General features: G+C 44.6%; 1 protein-coding gene across 3 annotated transcripts in view; it reads right to left on the bottom strand.

The window, feature by feature from the left end:
* The window catches only part of LOC125461497 (NACHT, LRR and PYD domains-containing protein 3-like), a 98822-nt gene that overhangs the window by 50280 nt on the left and 25740 nt on the right, over positions 1-22802 (bottom strand). For 2 of the 3 annotated variants that reach the window (XM_048550347.2, XM_048550349.2), the window contains one exon: positions 7678-7731. The exons of the other annotated variant lie outside the window; for it this stretch is intronic. In XM_048550347.2, the coding sequence (XP_048406304.2) occupies positions 7678-7731 (54 nt within the window). The remainder of the gene's footprint in view (positions 1-7677; positions 7732-22802) is intronic. 3 annotated transcript variants of the gene reach the window in all.

The following is a 22802-nucleotide window of genomic DNA, read 5'->3' as shown; positions in this document are numbered from 1 at the left end:
TTTGAAACAATAAACAAAATTATGGGAGACATCAGCTCAGTCACCATGACTGATCAGTAGAGTGAAGAACAACTCAGTGTCAAGGACCAGTAAGCCCCAAACGTTAAACTACTGTAGTGTTTCCATGCTTCCCTCCTCCTCTAACCAAAAAAAAGGAATAATTGAGGCTGGCTGTTCACAAGTTTGTTGTAGCCCAGAGGGTATTTGGTCTTTCTGTAATGGTTGCATTGTAATTTAAGTAGCTACCTGGTGCCTAGTCATACAATTGAGGGCTTAGATGAATACTGAGCTTCTGTGAGTAGGGTGAGCAAAGTAAGATTCCTTAATCTTTCTACTGTGAAGCACAGTGGTGTGCTTCTCCTGCCAGGTGAGAGAGATCAGGGAGCATTTCACTGTCCCTGGCAGCTATCCCTGTAGGAAGTGTGACCGGCTGTAGCTCTTCACAGACCGTGTTGATTCATGGGAGCGGCAGTTGGACACACTGAGGAGCATAACACAGGTGCAGAGAGCGTGACAGACACTAGTTACAGGGAGCTAGTCAAACCAACAGTTTCAGGCAGGTAGCTGGGTGACTGCCAGGAAAGGCAGGGAGGTAGCTGGTGCAGGAGTCACCTGTAGATATTTCCATCTCTTACAGCCTCTCAGAGGCACCTAACAGCAGTAGCTGGTCCTGTAGTAGGTTGTACAGCAGTCAGGCAAGATCCAAGCAAGCAATAGTGGTAGGAGACTCACTAGTTAGGGGTACAGACAAACATTTCTGTGGCCACGTTCGAGACTCCAGCTAGACGTGTTGCTTCCCTGGTGCCAGGTTCAGGGCTGTCTTTAAGTGGTTGCACAAAATTCTTAAGGGGAAGGGGGATCAGCCAGAGGTTGTTGCATACACTGCTAAAAAGAGGTCCTGTGGAGTTAGGTAAAGGGCCAAGGGTAGTAATCTCTGGGTTACTACCAATGTCATGTGCTAGTGAGGCAAGGAAAAGGAAGACAGAAGAGATGAATGAATGGGTAAGGAGTGGGGACAGGGTTTCAGGTTCTTGAGTTGTTGGGGCCTCTTCAGGGGCAGGGATGACCTGTCCAAGAGGGACAGGATGCACTGGAGCTGGAGGAGAACCAATAACCTCACAGGAAGATTTGGGAGGGTTTAAACTAGAGTAGCAGGAGGTTTGGAACCAGAGCAGCAGGTCTGCAAGTGGAAGGATTGAGGGGAAGGTACAAGGACCAGTAAATCAGGCAGAAGGGACAGGCAGAGACAGGTAAATGTTTTCCATGGTACCAATGGGCTGAAGTGTGCTTATTTCAACTCAGGGTGGATTATAGCTAAGGCATATGGGCTTACAGCCTGGATCAGTAGATGTTACTATGATGTTGTGGCCATTATAGAGACCTGGTTGAGAGCGGGGGGCAGAACTGGTTGCTCAACACAGCACAGTGTGGAGCTGTAAGAACATAGAGACCAATGAGATGGATAAGTCCCTAGAAGGTGATGGTATCTGCCCCAAGCTATTGAGAAAAGCAAGACAGGAGATTGCCAGGGTGTTGACCAAGATTGTTGTATCCTCATTAGCCACAGGAGAGAGGAGAACTGGAGAGGAGTTAATGTTGTTCCTCTATTCGAAAAGGGAAATAGGGGTAATCCAAGAAATTTACAGACTGGTGAGTTTCACATTGGTGGTTGGGAAATAATTGGAGAGAATTCTTAGCAATGGGATTTACCCATATTTGGAAAAGCATAACTGAAATAGACAGTCAACATGATTTTGTACAGGGCTGGTCATGTCTTAGGAACTTGATTGTCATCTCCTTAAAATTCCAAGGTGATCAATGAGGATAGAACAGTGGATGTTATCCACATGGATTTCAGAAAGCTTTCGCCAAGGCCCCTCACGGTAGACTGAACTAGAAGGTTAAGATGCGTGGGATCCATGGTGACTTGGCCGTGTGGATTCAGAATTGGCTTGCCCAAGCAAGGCAGAGGGTAGCAGTGGAAGGTGTTAATCAGGTTGGAGGTCTGTGTGTAGTGGCATTTCGTAGAGGTCCATACTGGGACCTCTGCTGTTTGTGATATAGGTCAAAAATCACATGACACCAGGTTATAGTCATACAGGTTTATTTGAAAACACAAACTTTCAGAAGCTTGGTCCTTCATGTGTTTGTGATATATGTAAATGACTTGGATGGAAATGTAGATGGGTAGGGTTAATACATTTGCAGATGGAACAAAAATTGGTGGAGTTGGGGACAGTGTGGGAGGTTGTCAAAGGATACAACAGGATATAGATCAGTTGCAGATATGGACAGAGAAATGGCAGATGGCATTTAATCTGGGTTAGTGTGAGGTGTTACACTTTGGGAGATCAAATGTTAAGGAAAAGTATACAGTCAATGGTAGGACCCTGAACTATTTTGATATACAGAGGGATCTTGGGGGTCAAGTCCATAGTTCCTTGAAAGTGGCTACACAAGTAGACAGGTTGCTGAAGAAGGTATATGGCATGCTTGCCTTTATTGGCTGGGCAACTGAGTACAAGAGTCAGGGCATCATGTTGCAGCTTTACAAGACTTCAGTTAGGTCACACCTTGAGTATGGCATTCACTTCTGATCCCACATGACAGGAAGGATGTAAAGGCTTTGGAGAGGGTGCAGTAGAGGTATACTAGGATACTGTCTGGATTACAGGATATGAACTATGAGGAGAGGTCAGAAAATCTTGGGCTGAGAAAAACTTTCTCTGGAGCAGCAGAGGCTGAGGAGAGACTTGATAGAAGTCTTTAAAATTATGACTGGGGTTGACAGTCATAATTCTTTTCCCATAATTGAAATGTCTATAAACTAGATGGCACGCATTTGAGGTGATGGGGGAAGGTTCGAAGGAAACATGAGGGGCAAGTTTTCTTTAAAAAAACAAAGAGTGATAGGAGCGTGGAATGCGTTTCCAGGAGTGGTGGTGGTGGTGGAGGCTGATGCAACTTGGGCTCTTAAGATACTTTTAGATAAGCACGTGAATATGCAAAGAATGGAGAGATAATGACCAAGGGCAGGCAGAAGAGGTTAGTCTAATTTGACACCATGTTTGGCACAATATCATGGGCTGAAGAGCCTATTCCTGTGTTCTATGTACTGTGTTACTTCTCCTCAGAGATCAAATGAGTCCTATCAAACAAGGAGTATGTTGAAATTGTATGGGACAAGAAAGCTTGACCAGACAGACAGTCTTTACCTGCCCATGACTGTTTGTATGCTCACGGGCTTGTTTGATGTGACTTATTGAAGATAATAGACTCCCTTTATTAGACCCCAGCTACACTAAGTGCTCGTGAATTTAACCTGGATTAACAGATTTGTTGGACTTCCCAAAACAGACAAAGATTAAAAAGTTATTTGGTTGATCATTGTTGCTTACTTAAAACATATTGTTTGGGCACCTTCAACCCTTCTATATGTTAATGCTAAATACAAAGTTAGAATTTGTCACAAGAATCTGTGCTATTTTGAAGTTCCTTCTAATGTTCTCAGTTGCCTAATCATTGAGTCCGGTGATGTAGCTCATTCAGTGATTATGAGGTTTGAATAATTTTCACAGTAACTCAGAAACATAGAACATAGTAACCAGAGTTGGCTATTTGACTTCTTAAGCTTATTCCACCATTTGTTGTGATTGTGGCTCATCATTGAGCTCAAATCCCTTATACCTCCCTACTCCATGACCCTTAATCCCCTCATCCACTGGAGCTATTTCTACCACCTTCTTGAGGACACTTTTTTTTATCTCAACACTTTGGCGGAAGTGAATTCCACAGGCCCAACATTCTCCAGGTGAAAACATTTCCGATCTTGTCCTGCAGCTTCCCGGTATTCCGACAGCCTGACATGAAGGTCCAGTCCCAGTTTAGAAGTCATGTATTGGTGTGGAGGTCTCATCCTTGCTTCAGAGGTGACTTCCAGGTCTTCCTAAGGGCCAACACAGAGGTCTCATCTGCGTGGGAGGGTAGTCTCTGCACGGTCTTATGGTGTTGACCTGGCCCTGCGTGGCAGTTTTGGCCTGATTTTCCAGCATAGCCCAAAACCAGGACCTGTTAATTGAACGGTGGTGAAATTTTACATCTTTACCCCACGGTTATGACTTGTTATTAATTTAGAGTTTGTGGATGGCAGCTTACAAAACTTTTTGCAAATATTTTTAATGTAAGAATATGTGTGACAAAATGTTATTCTATTCTATTCCTTAACCATAAAAGGTATGACCACTGGCTCTGGACTTTGCAACCATCAAAAATATCCTTCCTGCATCTAACCTATCTCGTCAGCTAAGAAGTTTATAGGTTTCTATGAGATCACCCCGCATTCTCATAAACTAGTGTGTACAATCCAAGTATTGGTGAGACACTTTTGAAATACCGTGCACAGTTCTGTTTGTCCTGCTATAGGAAAGATTTGTTAAAGTGGAGGCGGTGCAGAAAACACTTAAAGGATTTTACCAGGCCTGAGGGGTTTGAGTTACAAAGTAGAGGCTGGCTAGGCTGGATTTATTTTCACTGCGAGAGGCTGATGGGTCACTTTTTAGATATTTATGAAACTTTATATGATTTATAAAATCACGAGGGACATAGATAAAGGTGAGTTGCAAACGTTTTTCTCCCTACAAGATTTAAAAGGGAGATGAGAAGCAACTATTTCAGAGAGGGTGGTTCATATGTAGAATGAACTGCCAGAGGAAGTGGTACATGTTAGGTACAGTTATAACATTTAAAAGACACTTAGACAGGTACACGAGTAGAAAAGGTTTACGGGGATATGGAAGAAATGTAGGCAAAAGGGATTAGTTTAGTTTAGGAAGCTTGGCTGGTATGGCCGAATTGAACTGAAGGGTATGTTTCCATGGTGTATGACTAACTGTATAACTGACACAATCACTCATCATTTGTCAGTCAAACATCTAGCTTTTAAAATATTTGTTTATGGGATGAGGGTATCTCTGGCTGATCCAGCACTTCTTACCAACCCTGAACTGTCCATGAGACGTTGGCATTAACTAACTTCTTTATCCACTGCCCTCCTGCTGGGTTGGGGACAGGACTGTCGGAGGTACATTCACAATGCTGTTCAGGAGCGAACTACAGGCTGTTATACCAGCATTGTCCCTTCCATCATCACTGACAGACGTCAAAAGGAATTATTTTTTCATGGACCCAAGAAATTTATTATTCCTATATCAAGTTTGCCGTTTTTTTGGCAATTGAGCTGTTACCCTTTCTTTAGCTGAAATGGGTGGATTTGAATTCAAACCAAGCATAGTTCACTCGAGTATCTTAACGTCCTAACGTTGTTCACATCTCAGACTGGCAATTTCCTTTCAAGTGCCCTGTGGCAATGGAACAAAAAAGAAGTGTAGGGAAAAAAAAGCAAGATGGAAGAATGACCGCATTCACAAGATCAGGAAAATGCTTCAGATTTTCCCCTTTAGGTTTCAACAGTGAGTTCTGAATCTCACTAACGAGTGACAAGAATTTCCACGCATTTGTATTTTAATTATTAGCTGATCTTGCCTCATGTCTATGCAACTTGCAATTCTTCACTCAAGAAAAACTAGGCAATACCAATTACGACTGGAAAGTCAGATTCGTGATGTGGCAGAGGGCCTCCATTTTAATATCCCTTTACTGACATGTCCTTGAACTTTCCACATGCAGCATGCGCTTTAAGGCTTAGGCCATGGACAGTTGGACTGGAATATGGTGCCAGAAGCTTGTCATCTGGACGGTCTGATCAGCAGCAGGGATTTCTCCTTCCCTGGCGCGTGATTGCGTGAGAAGAAGCCAAAATAAAATCACATACTTAAATGAGATGAGGAGTAGATGGTTGTATGAACAAGGTCACTGCAACTCACGGCAGGACACTCCACACGCAAGTTCCCAAAAACAACACAATGGAAAATGTGGAAAATATCCCTTGCCTCTGTGTTCACTCCTTTGTTTGTGGCTTGATGACAAATCATGTTTGGTAATGTTCCAATGAATTGCTCCACGAAGTTATATTCTTTTGAAAAATAATACATAATAAAGGTAACTTTGTGGCTGCTATTTGTAATATTGTCCTGGAACCCTTTAATAATGAAGCTTCACAATATTTTCAGAGTTCTATAAACACACACATGGACTCATGCATGCCAGATTAAATGTTTCATAACAAAACATGCCAAATATAGGTTGAACGTTTTGTACGTTTTCAGAGAGAACATTCTCAACAATTGCTTTGACTCTTCAGTATGTGCCCCTGGTGTTTTTTTCAAAAAAACATTTGCACTTAACTAGGAACACAAGAAATAGCAGCAGGAATAGGCCATTTGGCCCCTCAAGCCTGCTCTGTTATTCAATGAGATCATGGCTGATCTTGTCATGGAGTTAGCTCCTGTAAGAATCATAGATAATCATAGAATCCCAACAGTGTGGAAAGAGGCCCTTCAGCCCAATAAGTACACACCGACCCTCAGAGCATCCCACCCAGACCCATTCCCTAGTAACCCACCTAATCTACTCATCCCTGATCACTACAGGCAATTTAGCCTAGCCAATCCATCTAGTCTGCACATCTTTGGACTGTGGGGGGAAACCACAGCACCCGGAAGAAACCCATGCAGACTCCACACACACAGCTAGCCAAGGGTGGAATCGAACCCGGGTCTCTGGCACTGTACCCGCTCACCATAACCCTTAAATTTTTTTTCCTGTTCAAAAAAAAAAATCTATCTTTGCCTTAAAAACACTCAACAAGGTAGCATCAACTGCTTCACTGCACCGGGAATTTCACAGATTCACAATCCTTTGGGTGAAGAAGTTCCTTGTCAAATCAGTCCTAAGTCTGCTCCCCTTTATTTTGAGGCTATACTCCATAGTATGAGTTTCACCAGCCAGTGGAAACAGCCTTCCGGCTTCTATTTCATCTATTCCCTCCATTATTGTATATGTTTCTGTAAGATTCCCCCTCATTCTTAATTCCAAGGAGCATAGTCCCAGCCTATTCAATCTCTCCTTACAAGCCAAACTCTCAACTCTGGAATCAACCTAGTAAACCTCATCAGCACACCCTCCAGAGCCAGTACATCCTTTCTCAAATCAGGTGACTGGATCTGTACACCAGGGGTGGCCTCACCAACACCCAAAACAGTTGCAACATAACCTCCCAGTTTTTAAACTCTAGCCTTCTAGCAATGAAAGACATTATTCTATTTGCCTTCTTAATTATCTGCTACACTTGCAAAACAACTTTATCAATCATGCCAAGGACACTCAGGTCCCTCTGCACAACACCATGTTGCAAATTTTCACCAAGTAAATAAAGGTCCAAATTGCAGTTCTTGCTACCAAGATGGATTTACCAACATCGTTCACCATTTTCCAGACCCCTGCCTACACACGTAACCCATCTACATCCTTCAACAGACTTTCAATGCCTTCTTCACATTTTGCTCATTTTGCTCCTGTGTAACTGGCGAACTTTGACAGACACTTCAATTCCCACCTTCAAACCATCTCCATGTGATTTCATCAACATTAGACAAAAATCCCTTTCTATGCTAACAATATTCCAAAAACCTGTCACTTACCAGGGGAAAACATAAAACTTAAAGTATTTTGTGAAACTACCTGCGTCCCTTCTCACTCCTGAAGTTGTAATATCCTCACCTCTGTTTGAATATTCAGCCATTGAGGGGTCACACATTCTCAGATTCTGGTGATCTGTAATCAACATATTATAGGAGGATTAGATAGATAAACAGGCTGAATTTTCCCTTTTATTGACAAACTGTGTTCCGAGAGATTCATCGTAGTTCGTCTGCCATGGCCACAGTCAACTTTATTCTCAAAATCATACACTGTTCAGCTCATTGATTGCTGCCACCACCTATTCCCACCCAGTTCATGCTACCACATGGAATGAGCGGCACAGGTTCTCATTGCTGCTGGGACATCGTGTTGCTCATTCCACTGATACCATACGCAAACTGTAGCTCCATCACAATTTAAATCCTATAAGTCAGGGACTCTCCCTTATGCTGCGATCCTGGCTCTCCAACTGTGACCTGGAGTTTGGGATGTTCAAGAGCAGAGCAGTTCAGTTTCCTCCCGACTGTCCGAAGAGATCGCCACACTCAGCCAAGATAACAGAGTGTGAAGCTGGATAAACACAGCAGGCCAAGCAGCATCTCAGGAGCACAAAAGCTGACGTTTCGGGCCTAGACCCTTCATCAGAGAGGGTTCTGAAATAAATAGGGAGAGAGGGGGAGGCGGACTGAAGATGGATAGAGGACAAGATAGGTGGAGAGGAGAGTATAGGTGGGAGATGGGGAGGGGATAGGTCAGTCCAGGGAGGACGGACAGGTCAAGGAGGTGGGATGAGGTTAGTAGGTGGTAAATGGAGGTGTGGCTTGGAGGTGGGAGGAGGGGATAGGTGAGAGGAAGAACAGGTTCGGGAGGAGGGGACGAGCTAGGCTGGTTTTGGGATGTAGTGGGGGAGGGGGAGATTTTGAAGCTTGTGAAGTCCACATTGATAATATTGGGCTGCAGGGTTCCCAAGCGGAATATGAGTTGCTGTTACTGCAACCTTCGGGTGGCATCATTGTGGCACTGCAGGAGGCCCATGATGGACATGTTGTCTGAGGAATGGGAGGGGGAGTTAAAATGGTTCGCAGCTGGCAGGTGCAGTTGTTTATTGCGAACCGAGCGGAGGTGTTCTGCAAAGTGGTCCCCAATGTAGAGGTAGCCATACCAGGTACAGTGAATATAGTATACTACATAAGCAGATGTGCACCTGCACATTTGCTAAATATGGAAAGTCATCCTGGGGCCTGGGATGGGAGTGAGGGAGGTGGTGTGGGGGCAAGTGTAGTACTTCCTGTGGTTGTAGGGGAAGGTGCCGGGAGTGGTGGGGTTGGAGGGGAGTGTAGAGCGGACAACGGAGTCGTGGAGAGAGTGGTCTCTCCAGAAGGCAGACAAGGGTGGGGATGGAAAAATGTCTTGGGTGGTGGGGTCAGATTGTAGACGGCGCAAGTGTTGTTAGAGGAGGATGATGAGTTGTATTGGAGGTTGGTGGGGTGGTATGTGATGAGGGGGATTCTCTTAAGGCGGTTATTGCGGGGACGGGGTGTGAGGGATGTGTTGCGGGAAACGCGGGAGACACGGTCAAGGGAGTTCTCGACCACTTGGGTGGTGGTGGGGGGGGGGGGGGGGGTGCGCGGGAGATGTTGCGGTTCTTGAAGAATGCAGCCATCTGGGGATGTGCGGGAGTGGAATGCCTCATCCTGGGAACAGATGCGGCGGAGGTGAAGGAATTGGGAGCAGGGGATGGAATTTTTGAAGGGGGTGGGTAGGAGGATGTGTATTCTAGGTAGCTGTGGGAGTCGGTGGGCTTGAAATGGACATCAGTTTCTGGCTGCCCGAGATGGAGACAGAGAGGTCCAGGAAGGTGAAGGATGTGTTGGAGATGGCCCAGGGGAACTTGAGATTGGGGTGGAAGAGGTTGTTGAAGTGGATGAACTGTTCGAGCTCCTCTTGGGAGCAAGAGGCGGCGCCGATACAGTCATCAATGTACCGGAGGAAGAGGTAGGGATTGGGGCCAGTGTAGGTGCGGAAGAGGGACTGTTCCACGTAACCTACAAAGAGGCAGGCATAGCTTGGGCCCATGCGGGTACCCATGGCCACCCCCTTTGTCTGTAGGAAGTGGGAGGAATCGAAAGAGAAGTTGTTGAGGGTGAGGACGAGTTCAGTTAGGCAGATGAGGGTGTCGGTGGAGAGGGACTGGTCGGACTTAGTCGCCCATGGTGGTGCACTGTTGATTTGGAAAAGAAACAATTCTGCTTTGAGGAAAGAAGATTTTAATGTTCTGCAAGGGGACATTCTACTACTTTCTCCCTCACTCACAGGACCACCAGCACCCACTCTTATTCTGCCACTGCTCATGGACTGTAACTCTCGCTATTGAACACATTACGTCCATTCAATAGCTCTCACTCAACGTAATCATCCCAAAAATTAAACCTTCCTATCATCTGTACTTGCTATTCAGTCAATGAGATCATCATACAACCCCTCCTGCTTTGTGTACCCCTAACCCCTCTCCAATCCAGTTCCCTCATACTCAGTGCCTCCTTATGTTTCCTGCAATGACGCGCACAGTCTCTCACAATCAAGGTAAGACAGTTAGCAAGCTGGCAGAGAATAGCTAGCAGCAAGCTGGCCTCTTCACTCTTCAAGAGGAGAGCACATTGCTGTTGGCTGGAGCAGAAGAACTGCTCACACAAGGGCACCAAGACATCCATCAGGAACCAAGTGAGTGAGCTTTGTGCTGCTGTGCTCCGATGCTCTCTCGTCTCTGCCACAAACTCATTCTCATCCTGAACCAGATTTTCCCAATCTTCACAACTAATTCGCAGGTTGTGAAACTAATTGCAGGTCTGCACTTCCCCGAAAGTGGCAACATAGACAGCCGAGATGATTAACAAGGTATATGGCATGCTTGCCACCATCACCTAGGGCGTGGAGTACAAGAGTTGGCAAAAAATGTTGCAGCTACAGAAAACACTTGTTAGGTTGCACTTGGAGTATTACGTGCAGTTTTGATCACCACATTACCAGAAGAATGTGGAAGCTCTCAATGAATCTCTATTGTGTGGAAACAGGCCCCTCAGCCCAACAAGTCCATACCAAACCTCAGAGCATCCCACCCAGACCCATCCCCCTATAACCCACCTAAGCAACACTATGGGCAATTTAGCACAGCCAATCCACCTAGCTAGCACATCTTTGGACTGCGGGAGGAAACCGGAGCACACTGGAGGAAACCCACACAGACACGGGAGAATGTGCAAACTCCACAGACAGTTGCCCAAGGGTGGAATTGAATATGGGTCCCTGGTGCTGTGAGGCAGCAGTGCTAACCACTGTACCACCGTTTTTTGGAGAGAGCACACAAAAGGTTCACCAGGATGTTGCCTGGTCTCCAGAGCATTGATATGAGGACAGGTTAAAAAGACTGGGACTGTTTTTCACTGGAAAGACAGCAGCTGAGGGAAGACCTGATAGAGGTGCACAAAATTATGAGGCATACATAGGGTGGATAGACAGAGGCTTTTTCCCATGGTTGAAGTTTCAATTACAAGATGCCGCAGCTTCAATGTTTAAGGGGCAAGTTTAACGGAGATGTGCGAGGGAAGTTTTTCACGTAGGGAGTGGTAGCAGCCTGGCATACACTGCCAGAAAAGGCGATGGAAGCGGGCACATAGGAGACCTAAGTAAGTACACAAATAGGGAGGGAATAGAGGGATACGGATTGAAAATGGCAGGTTTGTTTTTGGACTAATTAGGACATGATGGTCAGCACAGGCTTGAAGGCCTAAAGGGCCTGTTCTTCTGCTGTGCTTTTTCATTTGTTCATTTAATTTACTCCCTTCTCTTATTCACATGCTAATGGGACCCAAAAAAAACTGTAACATGGAGGCCAGCATGCTCCTGTGAATTGCCACAGGATGTTATATTCCTATGAAAATAACACATAATACATTCAGTTCATCCTCCACCTGAGGATTCTGAGAAGGCTGAGTGACAAATATTCTTGCTGAGTGGGGATTACATCCAAAATGTTGTTGCAGAGGCAACAATGGATCCAGGGCCTCGGCTGCTACATCAACACTGGCATCATCACTGAGAATTGGAGACAAAGAAAATATTCTTCATCTATCCAAGAAAACATTTTTCATCATCTGATTTGCCTTTTTGTCTTCCATCTGATCTTTACTTAATTGCTGGACTGCAAAATCCATTGCTATTGAACAGTTACGTGTTTGCTTAGTGAATCGTATACAGATGAATTCAACAAAGCAGAGTTCCCTACAAGTTTCTTTATGCTCTGAAGTCCTTCACACCTCAGGGGGAATTTTCCCTCGAGTGCCTTTGAGTGGAAATAGGAAAAAATGTGCTAAAATATGGCGAGCATGAAAAAAAAATTCTTGATTCTGATAAAACGTTTCTGAACTCCCCCAAATGAATCAACGGTGAGTTCTGGATTTCATGAATGAGTGAGAAGAATTTCCATGTATTTGCATTTAATTAAGCTAATCTGGCCTCACTTCTTGGCAACTTACAATTCTCCACTACTCTCCAGAAAAATCATACCGCGCCAATTCACATACCTGGCAGCAGAGCTCTATTTTAATGCCCCTTTACCAACCTGTCCTCGAATGCTCCAGAAACTGCATCCACTTTTATCCTTAGTCCACCCAAGTCAACCCAAGTCTGCACTGGCAAACCGCCAGACTCATTATCATGGTTGATCTAGACCAGCACAGAATGCACTTCAGCCCATCAGGGCTACAATTTTTAGCTCAGGCACCTTTGACTTGCACACTACAGCCACATCACCTTCCAGACTGAGAGGCACAGCCATCTCATACACAGATATCAACACAGCATGCATCTTATGATGTTTGGCTCCATTTTTTGAGCACTCGCACACTTTGCGCCTATTTACAGACAGCCAGCCTCTGTTTTAGCAAAACATCATGAAGGGTTAGTCCTCACTGAGGTAGAAGTGGGCAAGACCTGATGAATGGTGATTCTCCTTGGAATGGTGAGGTCAATAGTAGGTGGGCATTGGTGAGGTCTGTCTGCAGTGACGGAGTTAGAGTGAGTGTGAGGTGGCGGAGAGAAGATTGTGGCTCGCACTCTTGTGCAGAGCAGATCATTGACATTTCTCCTGCACCGCTGTGCATCACATTGGACTTCTGAGAACACAGTGTCTTGGGCAATTATCTACAGCTAGGTCAGCTGTGTGTGGTGCCTTAGTTTCCTCTGGTGTCTCTACTGGATACAGGTTGGCTATCTTTTCTCTCACTTCATCAGAACCTCCAGCTTCTATCTGCAAAGTGGGAGACCCAGCTTCACTGTTGGAGATATTTCAGCTTCCTACAAGGTTGGTGAGTGAAGTCGTCCCTAGATGCAGTTTCTGAAGTGTCATGCAACTGGGCTTCAAATACAGTGCCAACAGCTCGTAAAGGAGAATGTCCAAGCAGTGGCAGAAATTTCTCCCCTCCTGCCACATGACTGCAAGAGCAGGAAGATGAAGAATTCAGTCATGTAACTGGTGATGGGAGGAGAAGACAATTCAATAGAAGTCACCGCTATTCATGACAGGGGCACTTTGCCTGAAATGTCCCAAAATATCACAACATAAAACAGGGAAAATGTCCCCCACCTCTAAGTTCACTCCTTTGTTTGTGGCTTGATATCCACTTAGGCTTTGAAATGCTCCTGTGAATTGCCACAGGATGTTATATTCCTATGAAAATAATACATATTAAAAGGAAACTTTGTGGTTTCTATTTATAATATTATCCAGGAACGCTTCTATAATACTGACCTGCACAATAATTTCTGAGTCCTATAAAAATGCACACATTGAGGCTCATGGATACATTGAAGATAGAAGCAGGACATAAAAAGGAACTGCAGCTGCTGGAGAATCCGAGATTACAAAGTGTAGAGCTGGATGAACACAGCAGGCCAAGCAGCATCTTAGGAGTACCTAAGATGGCCTGCTGTTTTCATCCAGCTCTACACTTTGTAATCTTAGATAGAAGCAGGAGGCGGCTATTTGGCTCTTCGAGCCAGATTAAATGTCTCATACATCTGACATGCCAAATATATTCTGAATGATTTGTACATTTTCAGACAACATTCAACAGTCACTTTTGATTCAGCAAACGAGTTTTTCATTTTGTACTTCATTTTCTTAATTTACTGAATGACTTCCTTTTTCATTAAATTAAAACCTCTTTGCTTGTAAATAATGTTACAAAATCTGACACTAAATCAGTGAAAAAATATCATTCGAAGAATTTTCTGAAAGTACCGGTATCCTTTCTCATACCTGAAGTTGTAATATCTTCTCCCCTGTCTGAATCACCCGCCATTGGGGTGTCACACATTCCCAGATTCTGATGATTAGTAATAATAATATTATTATTAATAGTAAATTAAACAAAGTTAATGGGCATAATTTTTCCATTTTTTGTCAAACTGTGTCAACAAAGGACATTCAAAGCAGTTGTTCTGCTATGGCCAACATTGACTCTCACAATTGTCTGCTGGTCAGCTCATTAACGCTACTACGAACTCTTCCTACCCAGGTCATGTTACTAAGTGGAAAGCGTGGCACAAGTTCTTACCACTGTTGTGACATTGTGATGCTCAAGCCACTGATACCACATCCACATTCCAGTTCCACAACACTTCAAATGCTCTAAGTCAGAATTGGCCGTTACCCCGTGGACATGCACCACTAGAACCCAGCACATCGCAGACAAAGAGAGCTGGCACCCCATCTCTTCAACAGTGATCAACAGGACTAGAGTATCACCTGCTAGCAGATGACTGTGCTTCACAGAAAAGTACCTGACCTGCTGCGTCTCACCAGTATATTCTGCTTTTACTTCTCATCATCGTGACTCATCCCATTTAGAAACAAGAGTGCCAGTAAGTCATTATTAAATGTATTATGTATCAGTTTTATTGTGTACAACCTAAGTTCTTCATAAGGCAAAAAAAGTGAAGCTTTTTTTAAAAACCCCTGTATGCCTTATGAAATATGTACAGTTGTCTAGACACTATTTCAATACTTCTCAGCTACAATTATGCCAAGAGCTAGGACTTTATTTCACTGTCCTTCACCGCGTAGTCCTCCGTTCCTACTATGGCGATACACTCAGGTTGGTTGGAAAGGTTTGAAAAATAACCAAACAAAAACATAGAAGATCGGCACAGGAACAAGAGGTCATTCGTCCCTTCAAGACTGCTCCTTCATTCAAGAAACATATGGATGATCATCCAACACAATGCTCTGTTCCCACTGTCTCCACCTAACCTTTCGTCCCTTCAGTCCCAAGATCTCTAGCTCCTTCTTGACAACGTTCAATCTATTGGCCTTAGCCGCTTTGTGTCAGGGAATTCCACGGGGTCACAATGCTCTCTGGGCAAAGAGATTCTCTTCAACATAGTCTAATGTTACAGGGTAGGCCATTACAACTATGAACCCTTGGTCTGCATTCCCTAGTCAAAGCAAATATTTATAGCTTGGCTTGTGGATGCAGTTGTTCATTAGCTCACCAAGCTGCTTGTTGTGTGTGTGCAGCCAATTCTTTACTCTTCCAGGCAACATCTGTGAGACCTCTAATCAAAGCGTTGATATTCTGTTTCCTCCCAGATGTATATTATCTTCTGGTGTAATGATCTTCAGACCACAGAATTAGAAGCGACAAGACCATCACACCGGAGGATAATATACTTCCAGAAGGAAGTAAAACACTAACACTTGAGTTAGAGGTCGCAATAATGATGTTGCCGAGAAAGATAACAAAACATCTGCACACCACACAGCAACCGGCTCAGTGAGCTAACAAACAACTGGACTCCCGAGTTATTGGGAACATCCTTCCTGTGCAGTACTTATCTGTTCCAGTTAGAATTGTATAGGTTTCTATTTCACCCACACTCACTTGTCTTAATTCCAGTGAATATATTTCCGCCTGAGTCACATGTAACTGCAGGCATCCTAGGCTCCAGGCTGACCACAGACCATAAGAAATAGAGTAGATTCAGCTCCAAGGCTGCTATGCTATTCAACAGGATCATGACTAATTCAACATCTCTCACATGCACCTTCCTGCCTCCACCCCCCCATCCCTGACAACCCAGCTGATTCAGGATCTGTCTTAGCTTTAAATATTTCCAAGAACTTTGCCCCCATAGCTCTGTGCCAATGAGTTCCAAAGACTTGCAACTCTCCAAGAGAAGGAATTCCTCCTTATCTCAGTGTAAAATTATTCAGAGACTATGCCCTCTGGTCCAAGACTCTGCCATGAGGGGAAATATCACAGCATTTATTTTGTAAGGTCCCTCAAGAATATGTTTCAATGAGATCACCTTTCATTCTCCTAAACTCCAGTGAATGGACTCCCAAACTTTGTAGCTTTTGCTCCCAAGTCAATCACTCCAAACCAAAGATTATCCTAATGTAGCTTCTCTAAACTGCCTCTAATGCAATATCTTTTCTTAAATAACAGCAGCAAAATTGCTCACAGTACTCCAAATGTGATCCCGCCAGCATCTTGTAGAGTTGAACAAATTCCTTCCTCATACTCCAACCCTCCTGAAATAAAGGTAAGCAGTCCATGAAACTTCCCGATTATCTGATGCACTTGCTTGCTAGGTTTCTGTTTCATGCACAAGTCCCCCCAAGTCCTTTTGTGTCACAGCTTTTTGCGGTTGATCTCCCTTTAAATTATTTCACTTTTGTCAGAAGTCACCTGGCACCAGGTTACAGTCCAATAGGTTTATCTGGAATCACAAGCTGTTGGTATGCAGATCCTTTGTCAGGTGAAGTGGAGGGAGTACACGGGCACAGAATTTTTTATGCAGTGAGACAATGGTAAAATAATTTCAGGCAATTAATAATATCAAAAAATAAATATGAATGGTACGATTAGAGTGTCAACAGGTTGACTAACAAGTCTTTGCAGGTGATCAAAACTGTCAAATGGCGTGAACAAAGTGTCAACAGCTGACTAGCAAGTGAAGGAAAGACCTGTCATCCGATTAATAAATTCAAAAAAAATTAAAAATAGGATAGTGCTACAGACAGACAATGGCTGGATTAACATGATAGGTACAAGAGTCACATAAAAGTCACATAAAAGTCACATAGGGGTTTCAGTAAAGCCTTTGATAAGGTTCCACATGGTAGGCTATTGGAGAAAATACTGAGGCACGGGATTGAGGGAGATTTAGCAGTTTGGATTAGAAACTGGCTTTCTGTAAGAAGGCAACGAGTGGTAGTTGATGGAAAATATTCAGCCTGGAGTCCGGTTATGAGTGGTGTGCCTCAAGGATCTGTTTTGGGGCCACTGTTGTTTGTCATTTTTATAAATGACTTGGACGCAGGCATAGGTGGATGGGTTAGTAATTTTGCAGATGCCTGCCTGCCAATGTTGTTAACTCAGCCACATTAGGGGCATTTAAACAGTCCTTGATAAGCATATGGATAATGATGGGATAGTGTAAGGGGAGGGGTTTAGATTAGTTCACATGTCGGCACAACATCGAGGGCCGAAGGGCCTGATCTGTGCTGTATTGTTCTATGTTCTATAACGAGAGTCTAATCAAAGTAACAAGTAATCCAAAACTGTACAATCTAATTAAAGGTAGAGAGATAATAACAAATCATCAAGGTGGTGTCAAAACAAATCAGTAGGGAAGATTTCACTCAGAACAGTATGATAGGGTTACAGGTAACACAAAACAAACTCAGGATCATGGTTGAGGCCATCCTCATGGCTATCAGTTTATGCTCGACGATTCTGCATTATCATGTATCTCGAAGGTTACCTTGGAGGACACTTGCCAGAAGATCAGAGACCGAATGCCCTTGACCGCTCAGGTGTTCCCTGACTAGGAAGGAACACTCCTGCCTGGCAATGATTGCACAGTGTCCATTCATTTGTTGTTATAGCATCTGCATTGGTCTCGCTGATATATTATGCCTCAGGACATCTTTTCCTGCAATGTACGAGGTAGACAACAGTGACTGAGTCACATGACTATGCACTGTGTTCAAAGTGGGTGGTGTTCCCATTGGTGATGATAATATCCACTTTGATGATTCACACATCTTGCAGAGGGTGCCGCGGCTGGGTTGAGACATGTTGTGGTTGCTGTTCTCCTAGGCTGGGTAGTTTCCTATGAATGAGAGCCTGTTTGAGGTTAGGCAGTTGAAGGAGTTGGAGGAATGGCCTTGGTGACATGTTCATCATTGTCGACAACATGTCGAACGCAGTGAGAAACCTGGCATAGTTTCTCCGCTCCAGGCCAATGCTCCCCAGGTCACACAGGCTGATCTCACTGGCTCCAGCTTCCAAGGCTTTTCCCCAGTCTTTACTTGGGATAATGTATTGGCATGGATTGAGAACGTGCTAAAACACAAGATGAAGAATCAGGATTAATGGGCCTTTTTCAGGTTCGAAAGATGGAACTGCTGGATCACCGCAAGGATCAGTTCTGAAGTGTTTAATACCTACATTAATGACTTGTAGAGGGGGCAATGCATTCATATTTTCCTACAATGGAAAATAGATGGAAGGGCACGTTCTATTGAGGACATAACACATGTATATCCCATTACAGATTCCTTGAGTTAAGGGGCACAAACTTGGCAGATGGAGTTTAAATGTAAGAAAGCATGAGGCTGTGTGCTCTGCTAAGAAGAATCAAACTGCAGACTATTATTTAAATGTAGAGAAACTACAGAAACAGTCAGAGCAAAGGGTTTGGTGTCATCTTGTGTATGGGACTCAAAACATTTGTACTTGGGAGGAGCAACTAATTAAGGCGGCAAATAGAACTTCAGCCTTCATTGCTCCATGTTTTTAAACTCCAACCAGTCATGTTTCAACAGAAGGTGGTGCTGGTAAGGCTGCATTTGGAGTACAGTTTTAGTCATAGGAGTTGAAAAACGATGTTGAAAACCTGGCAGCTGGTTTACCACATTTATTTCTGGGTTGAAGGAGTTCACTCAAAGTTACTTTCAGGATTGAGACTGATTATTTTTCTCCACAGGTAAGGGGGAAGAAAGGATGATCGGGGGAAAAAAAAAGGACAGGAAAGGGGAATTGAAGATTCAGATCAGACATGATTTCACTGAATGACAGAGCAGACTTGCTGGGCTGAATTCCTTCCCTCTGCTCCTACATCTTGTTGATCTTATAAAAATTGCTAAACATTCCTGAAGAAGGGTAATATCCAAAACATTGACTGCCTGGCCTGTTCTATTCTACCAGCATGCTGTTTGTTTGCTAAATAGCAAACGAAATACGAACAAATGCAAAATTACAGCATGGGAACAGGCCCTTCTGCCCTCCAAGCCTGAGCTGACCATCAATCCCTAATTAATCTAAAAACAAACCTGCTATTTTTTGACTCCGTATCCCTCTATTCCCTCCCGAATCGCGTACCAAACTAGGTGACTCTTAAATGCCTTCAATGTGCCCGCTTCCATCACCTCTTTTGGTACTGCATTCCAGGCTGCCACCACCGTGAAAAGCTTCACTTGCACATCCTCCCCCTCTGACTTTAAACCAGTGGCCCCTTGTAATTGAAACTTCAACCCTGGAAAAAGCCTCGACTATCCACCCTATCTATGCATCTCAATTTTGTACACCTCTATCAGGTCTCCTCTCAGCCGCCATCTTTCTAGTGAAAGCAATCCTTGACATTTTAACCTTTCCTCATCGTCAATGCCCTGGACACCAGGCAACATCCTGGTGAGCCTTTTCCGTACTGTCTGCAAAGCTTCCACATCCTTCTAGCAGTGAGGTGACCAAAACGGCACACAACACTCCAAATGTGGCCTAACAAGGGTTCTATATAGCTGCAACGCTATTTGCCAACTCTTGTACTCCATGCCCTGGGTGATGAGGGCAAGCATGCCATATGCCCTGTTAATTACCTCTCCTATGTTGCCACTTTCACTGAACTGTGGACCTACAGATCCGTCTGAATGTCAGTGGCCCTAAGGGTTCTCCCGTTTATAATACAATTTACACCTAAATTTGATCCTCCAAAATGCATCACCTCGCATTTGTGAGAATTAAATTCCATCTGTCATTTCTGTGCCCAAAGCAACAATCTATATCCTTCTGTATACTTTCACAATCGTTGGTGCTATCAGCAACTCCAATTGTCGTGTCATCAGCAAACTTGCTCATCAGACCACCCACACTTTCCTCCAGACTATTTATATATACTACAAACAACAAAGGACTAAAGACTGGCCCCTGTGGAACACCACTAGTTACCAGTCTCCGTTCTGAAAAAATATCCTTCCACCATTACCCGCTGTCTTCACTGACCAAGCCAGTTTTCTATCAATCAATCTAGCCAGGCCACCCTGAATCCCTTGAGATTTTAGTTTTCGTACTGACCGGGAAAAGAGGTGATGGAAGTGGGCACATTGAAGGCATTTAAGAGGCACCTAGTTTGGGACTTTATCAAATGCCTTACTAAAAACTATATAAAAAACCTTCATCTACAGCCCTTCCCTCATCAACTATCCTCGTTACATCTTCAAAAGAAGTCAATCAGGTTGATGAGCCATGACTTGCCCCAGACAAAGCTACATTGCCTGTCACTAACTAGTCCATTTTTCTCCAAACATACAGATATCTTGTCCCTCAGTATCTTCACGAAGAGCTTCCCCATCACAGACGTCGAGCTCACCAGCCTATAGTTTCCTGGACTATTCCTGCATTCTTTCCTAAACATGGGAAGGAACGTTTGCTAATCTCCAGTGCTCTGGAACTTCATCTGTGGTCAAAGAGGATGTGAAGATATCTGCCAATGCCCCAGCTATTTCCTCTCTTGCATCTCGGAGAACCTGGGGTAGTTCCCATCTGGTCCTGGGAGCTTATTTATCTTAATACAATTTAGGATTCCCAAAACTTCCTCTTTCAATGTGTCAATATTCTCTAGAGTATTCACACTTATCCCTGACCTCAACAGTCATGTCCTTCTCTTTGGTGAAGAGTGATACAAAGTACTCAAAGTACTCATTCAGGATCTCCCCGACTCTTGTGGTTCTAATTGTAACTTCCCTCCTCAGTCCTCCAGTGCGCCTACCCTTTCCCTTGTTACCTCCTTTCTGCGAACATGTGCATAAAGAGTCTTGGGATTCTCCTTGACGCTCTGTTTGTTAAAGGCATTCCATGGGCTCTTATTGCCTTCCTAATTGCGTATTTAAGTTCCTCCCTAATTTCTCTGTATTCCTCCATGGCTTCGATCTATATTCATTCGAGTTTAGAAGAATGAGTGGTGATCTTACTGAAACAGACAAGATTCTACGATTCCCTTTCCCCAACCCCCCCAAACTCCTGTCGGGTATTCACCATCACTCCTAGCCTTCTGCTCCCTGGTGCTGAATGCTCTGTACTCAGCAAAGGCCTCAGCTTTATTCCTCTGCGTTTCCACCTTAATGAATTATGGGCATGGCATGACGCCGAATTCTTCTACCGCCACCTTCGCCTCCATGCTCATTTCATTGAAAAAGAATCCTCTCCCCGTTTCACAGACCCCTTTGTCCACCTCCAACGCCCTCCCTCTGGCCTTTTACCCCCTCTTGATCTTTTCATTGAGAACTGTCAATGTGACATTAGTCGCCACAATTTCACTGCCCCTCTCACCAAATCTAACCCATCTCCCTCTGAACTGACTGCACTCCGTGCACTCAGATCTAACCCCGGCTTTGTCATTCAGCCTGCCAATAAAGGGTGGTGCTGTTGTAGTCTGACATACTGACCTCGACCTTGCAGAGGCTGAGTGCCAGCTCTCAGATACCTCCTCCTACCTTCCCCGGGCCATGACCCCACCATGAAACATCAGGCCATTGTATCCACAATGGTCACTGATCTCATTTCATCCAGTGATCTCCCCCACTCCGCTTCCAAGCTAACAGCTTCCAAACCCAGACAGCTCATTTCTACCTCCTACCAAAAATCCACAAACGGGACTGTCTGGGCAGACCCATTATTTCAGCCTGCTCGTGCCCCACAGGGCCCGTCTCTTCCTACCTTGACTCAGTCTTCTCCCCCTAGCCCATTCCCTACCCACCTATATCCATGATTCCTCTGACGCCTTGCGCCAGTTTACTGGCTCCAGCCACCTCCTCTTTACCACGGACATGCAATCCCTTTACACGTCCATTCCCCATCAGGAGGGTCTTTGGGCTCTCCACTTCTTCCTGGAGCAAAGACCTGAACCATCCACATCCACATCCACAACGACTCCTCCACTTGGCCGAGCTTGTCCTCACTCAACAACTTCTCTTTCAACTCCTCTCATTTTCTTCAGCTAAGAGGGGTTGCCGTGGCTACCCACATGGGCCCTAGTTACGCCTGTCTCTTCGTGGGGTACGTGGAGCATTCCTTGTTCCAGTCGTATTCTGGCCCCCACCCACAACTCTTTCTCCGATACATCGATGATATCGGTACTGCTTCCTTCTCTCATCTGGAATTGGAAAATTTCAATTTTGCCTCCAATTTCCACCATACTTTCACTTTCACCTGGTCTATCTTTGACTCCTCCTTCCCTTCCTTTGACATTTCTGGGAATAGACTGGCCACAAATGTCCATTACAAACCCATTGACTCCCAAAACTACTTGGACTCTACATCCTCACATTTTACTTCCTGTAAAGACTCCATCCCATTCTCTCAGTTCCTCCGTCTCCATCGCTTACGTCCACCTTCTTCTTCGAGGATTCCCCAGCTCCATTGTCGACAAGGCCCCCAACCAGGTCCGACACATCTCCCGCACTTCCACCCTCACCTCTTCTCTTCCCTCCCACAACAGCAATCGGGTTCTCCTTATCCTCACCTCCCATCCCACCAGCATCCACACCCAGAAGATCATCAGACAGTATTTATGCCACCTCCAGCAAAATGCCACCACCAGACACCTATTCACTTCCCCTCCCTCATCCACCTTCCGCATGAACCGTTCCCTGCGGCACACCCTGGTCCACACTTCCTTCACCCAACACCTCACTACAACGCTACGGCACCTTCACCTGTAACCGATGAAGGTGCAGTGCTTGCCCATTTATCTCCTCCATTCTCAGTATCCAAGGGCCAAAACACATCTTCCAGGTGAAGCAATACTTCACCTGCACTTCCCAGAATCTAGTCTACTACATTCGCTGCTCATCATGTGGT

This window comes from Stegostoma tigrinum, chromosome 40 (assembly GCF_030684315.1).
Source record: "Stegostoma tigrinum isolate sSteTig4 chromosome 40, sSteTig4.hap1, whole genome shotgun sequence".
NCBI classification, from domain to species: Eukaryota; Metazoa; Chordata; class Chondrichthyes; order Orectolobiformes; family Stegostomatidae; genus Stegostoma; species Stegostoma tigrinum.
Note: the sequence above shows the minus strand (reverse complement) of the source record. Positions and strands in the feature narration are given on the sequence as shown.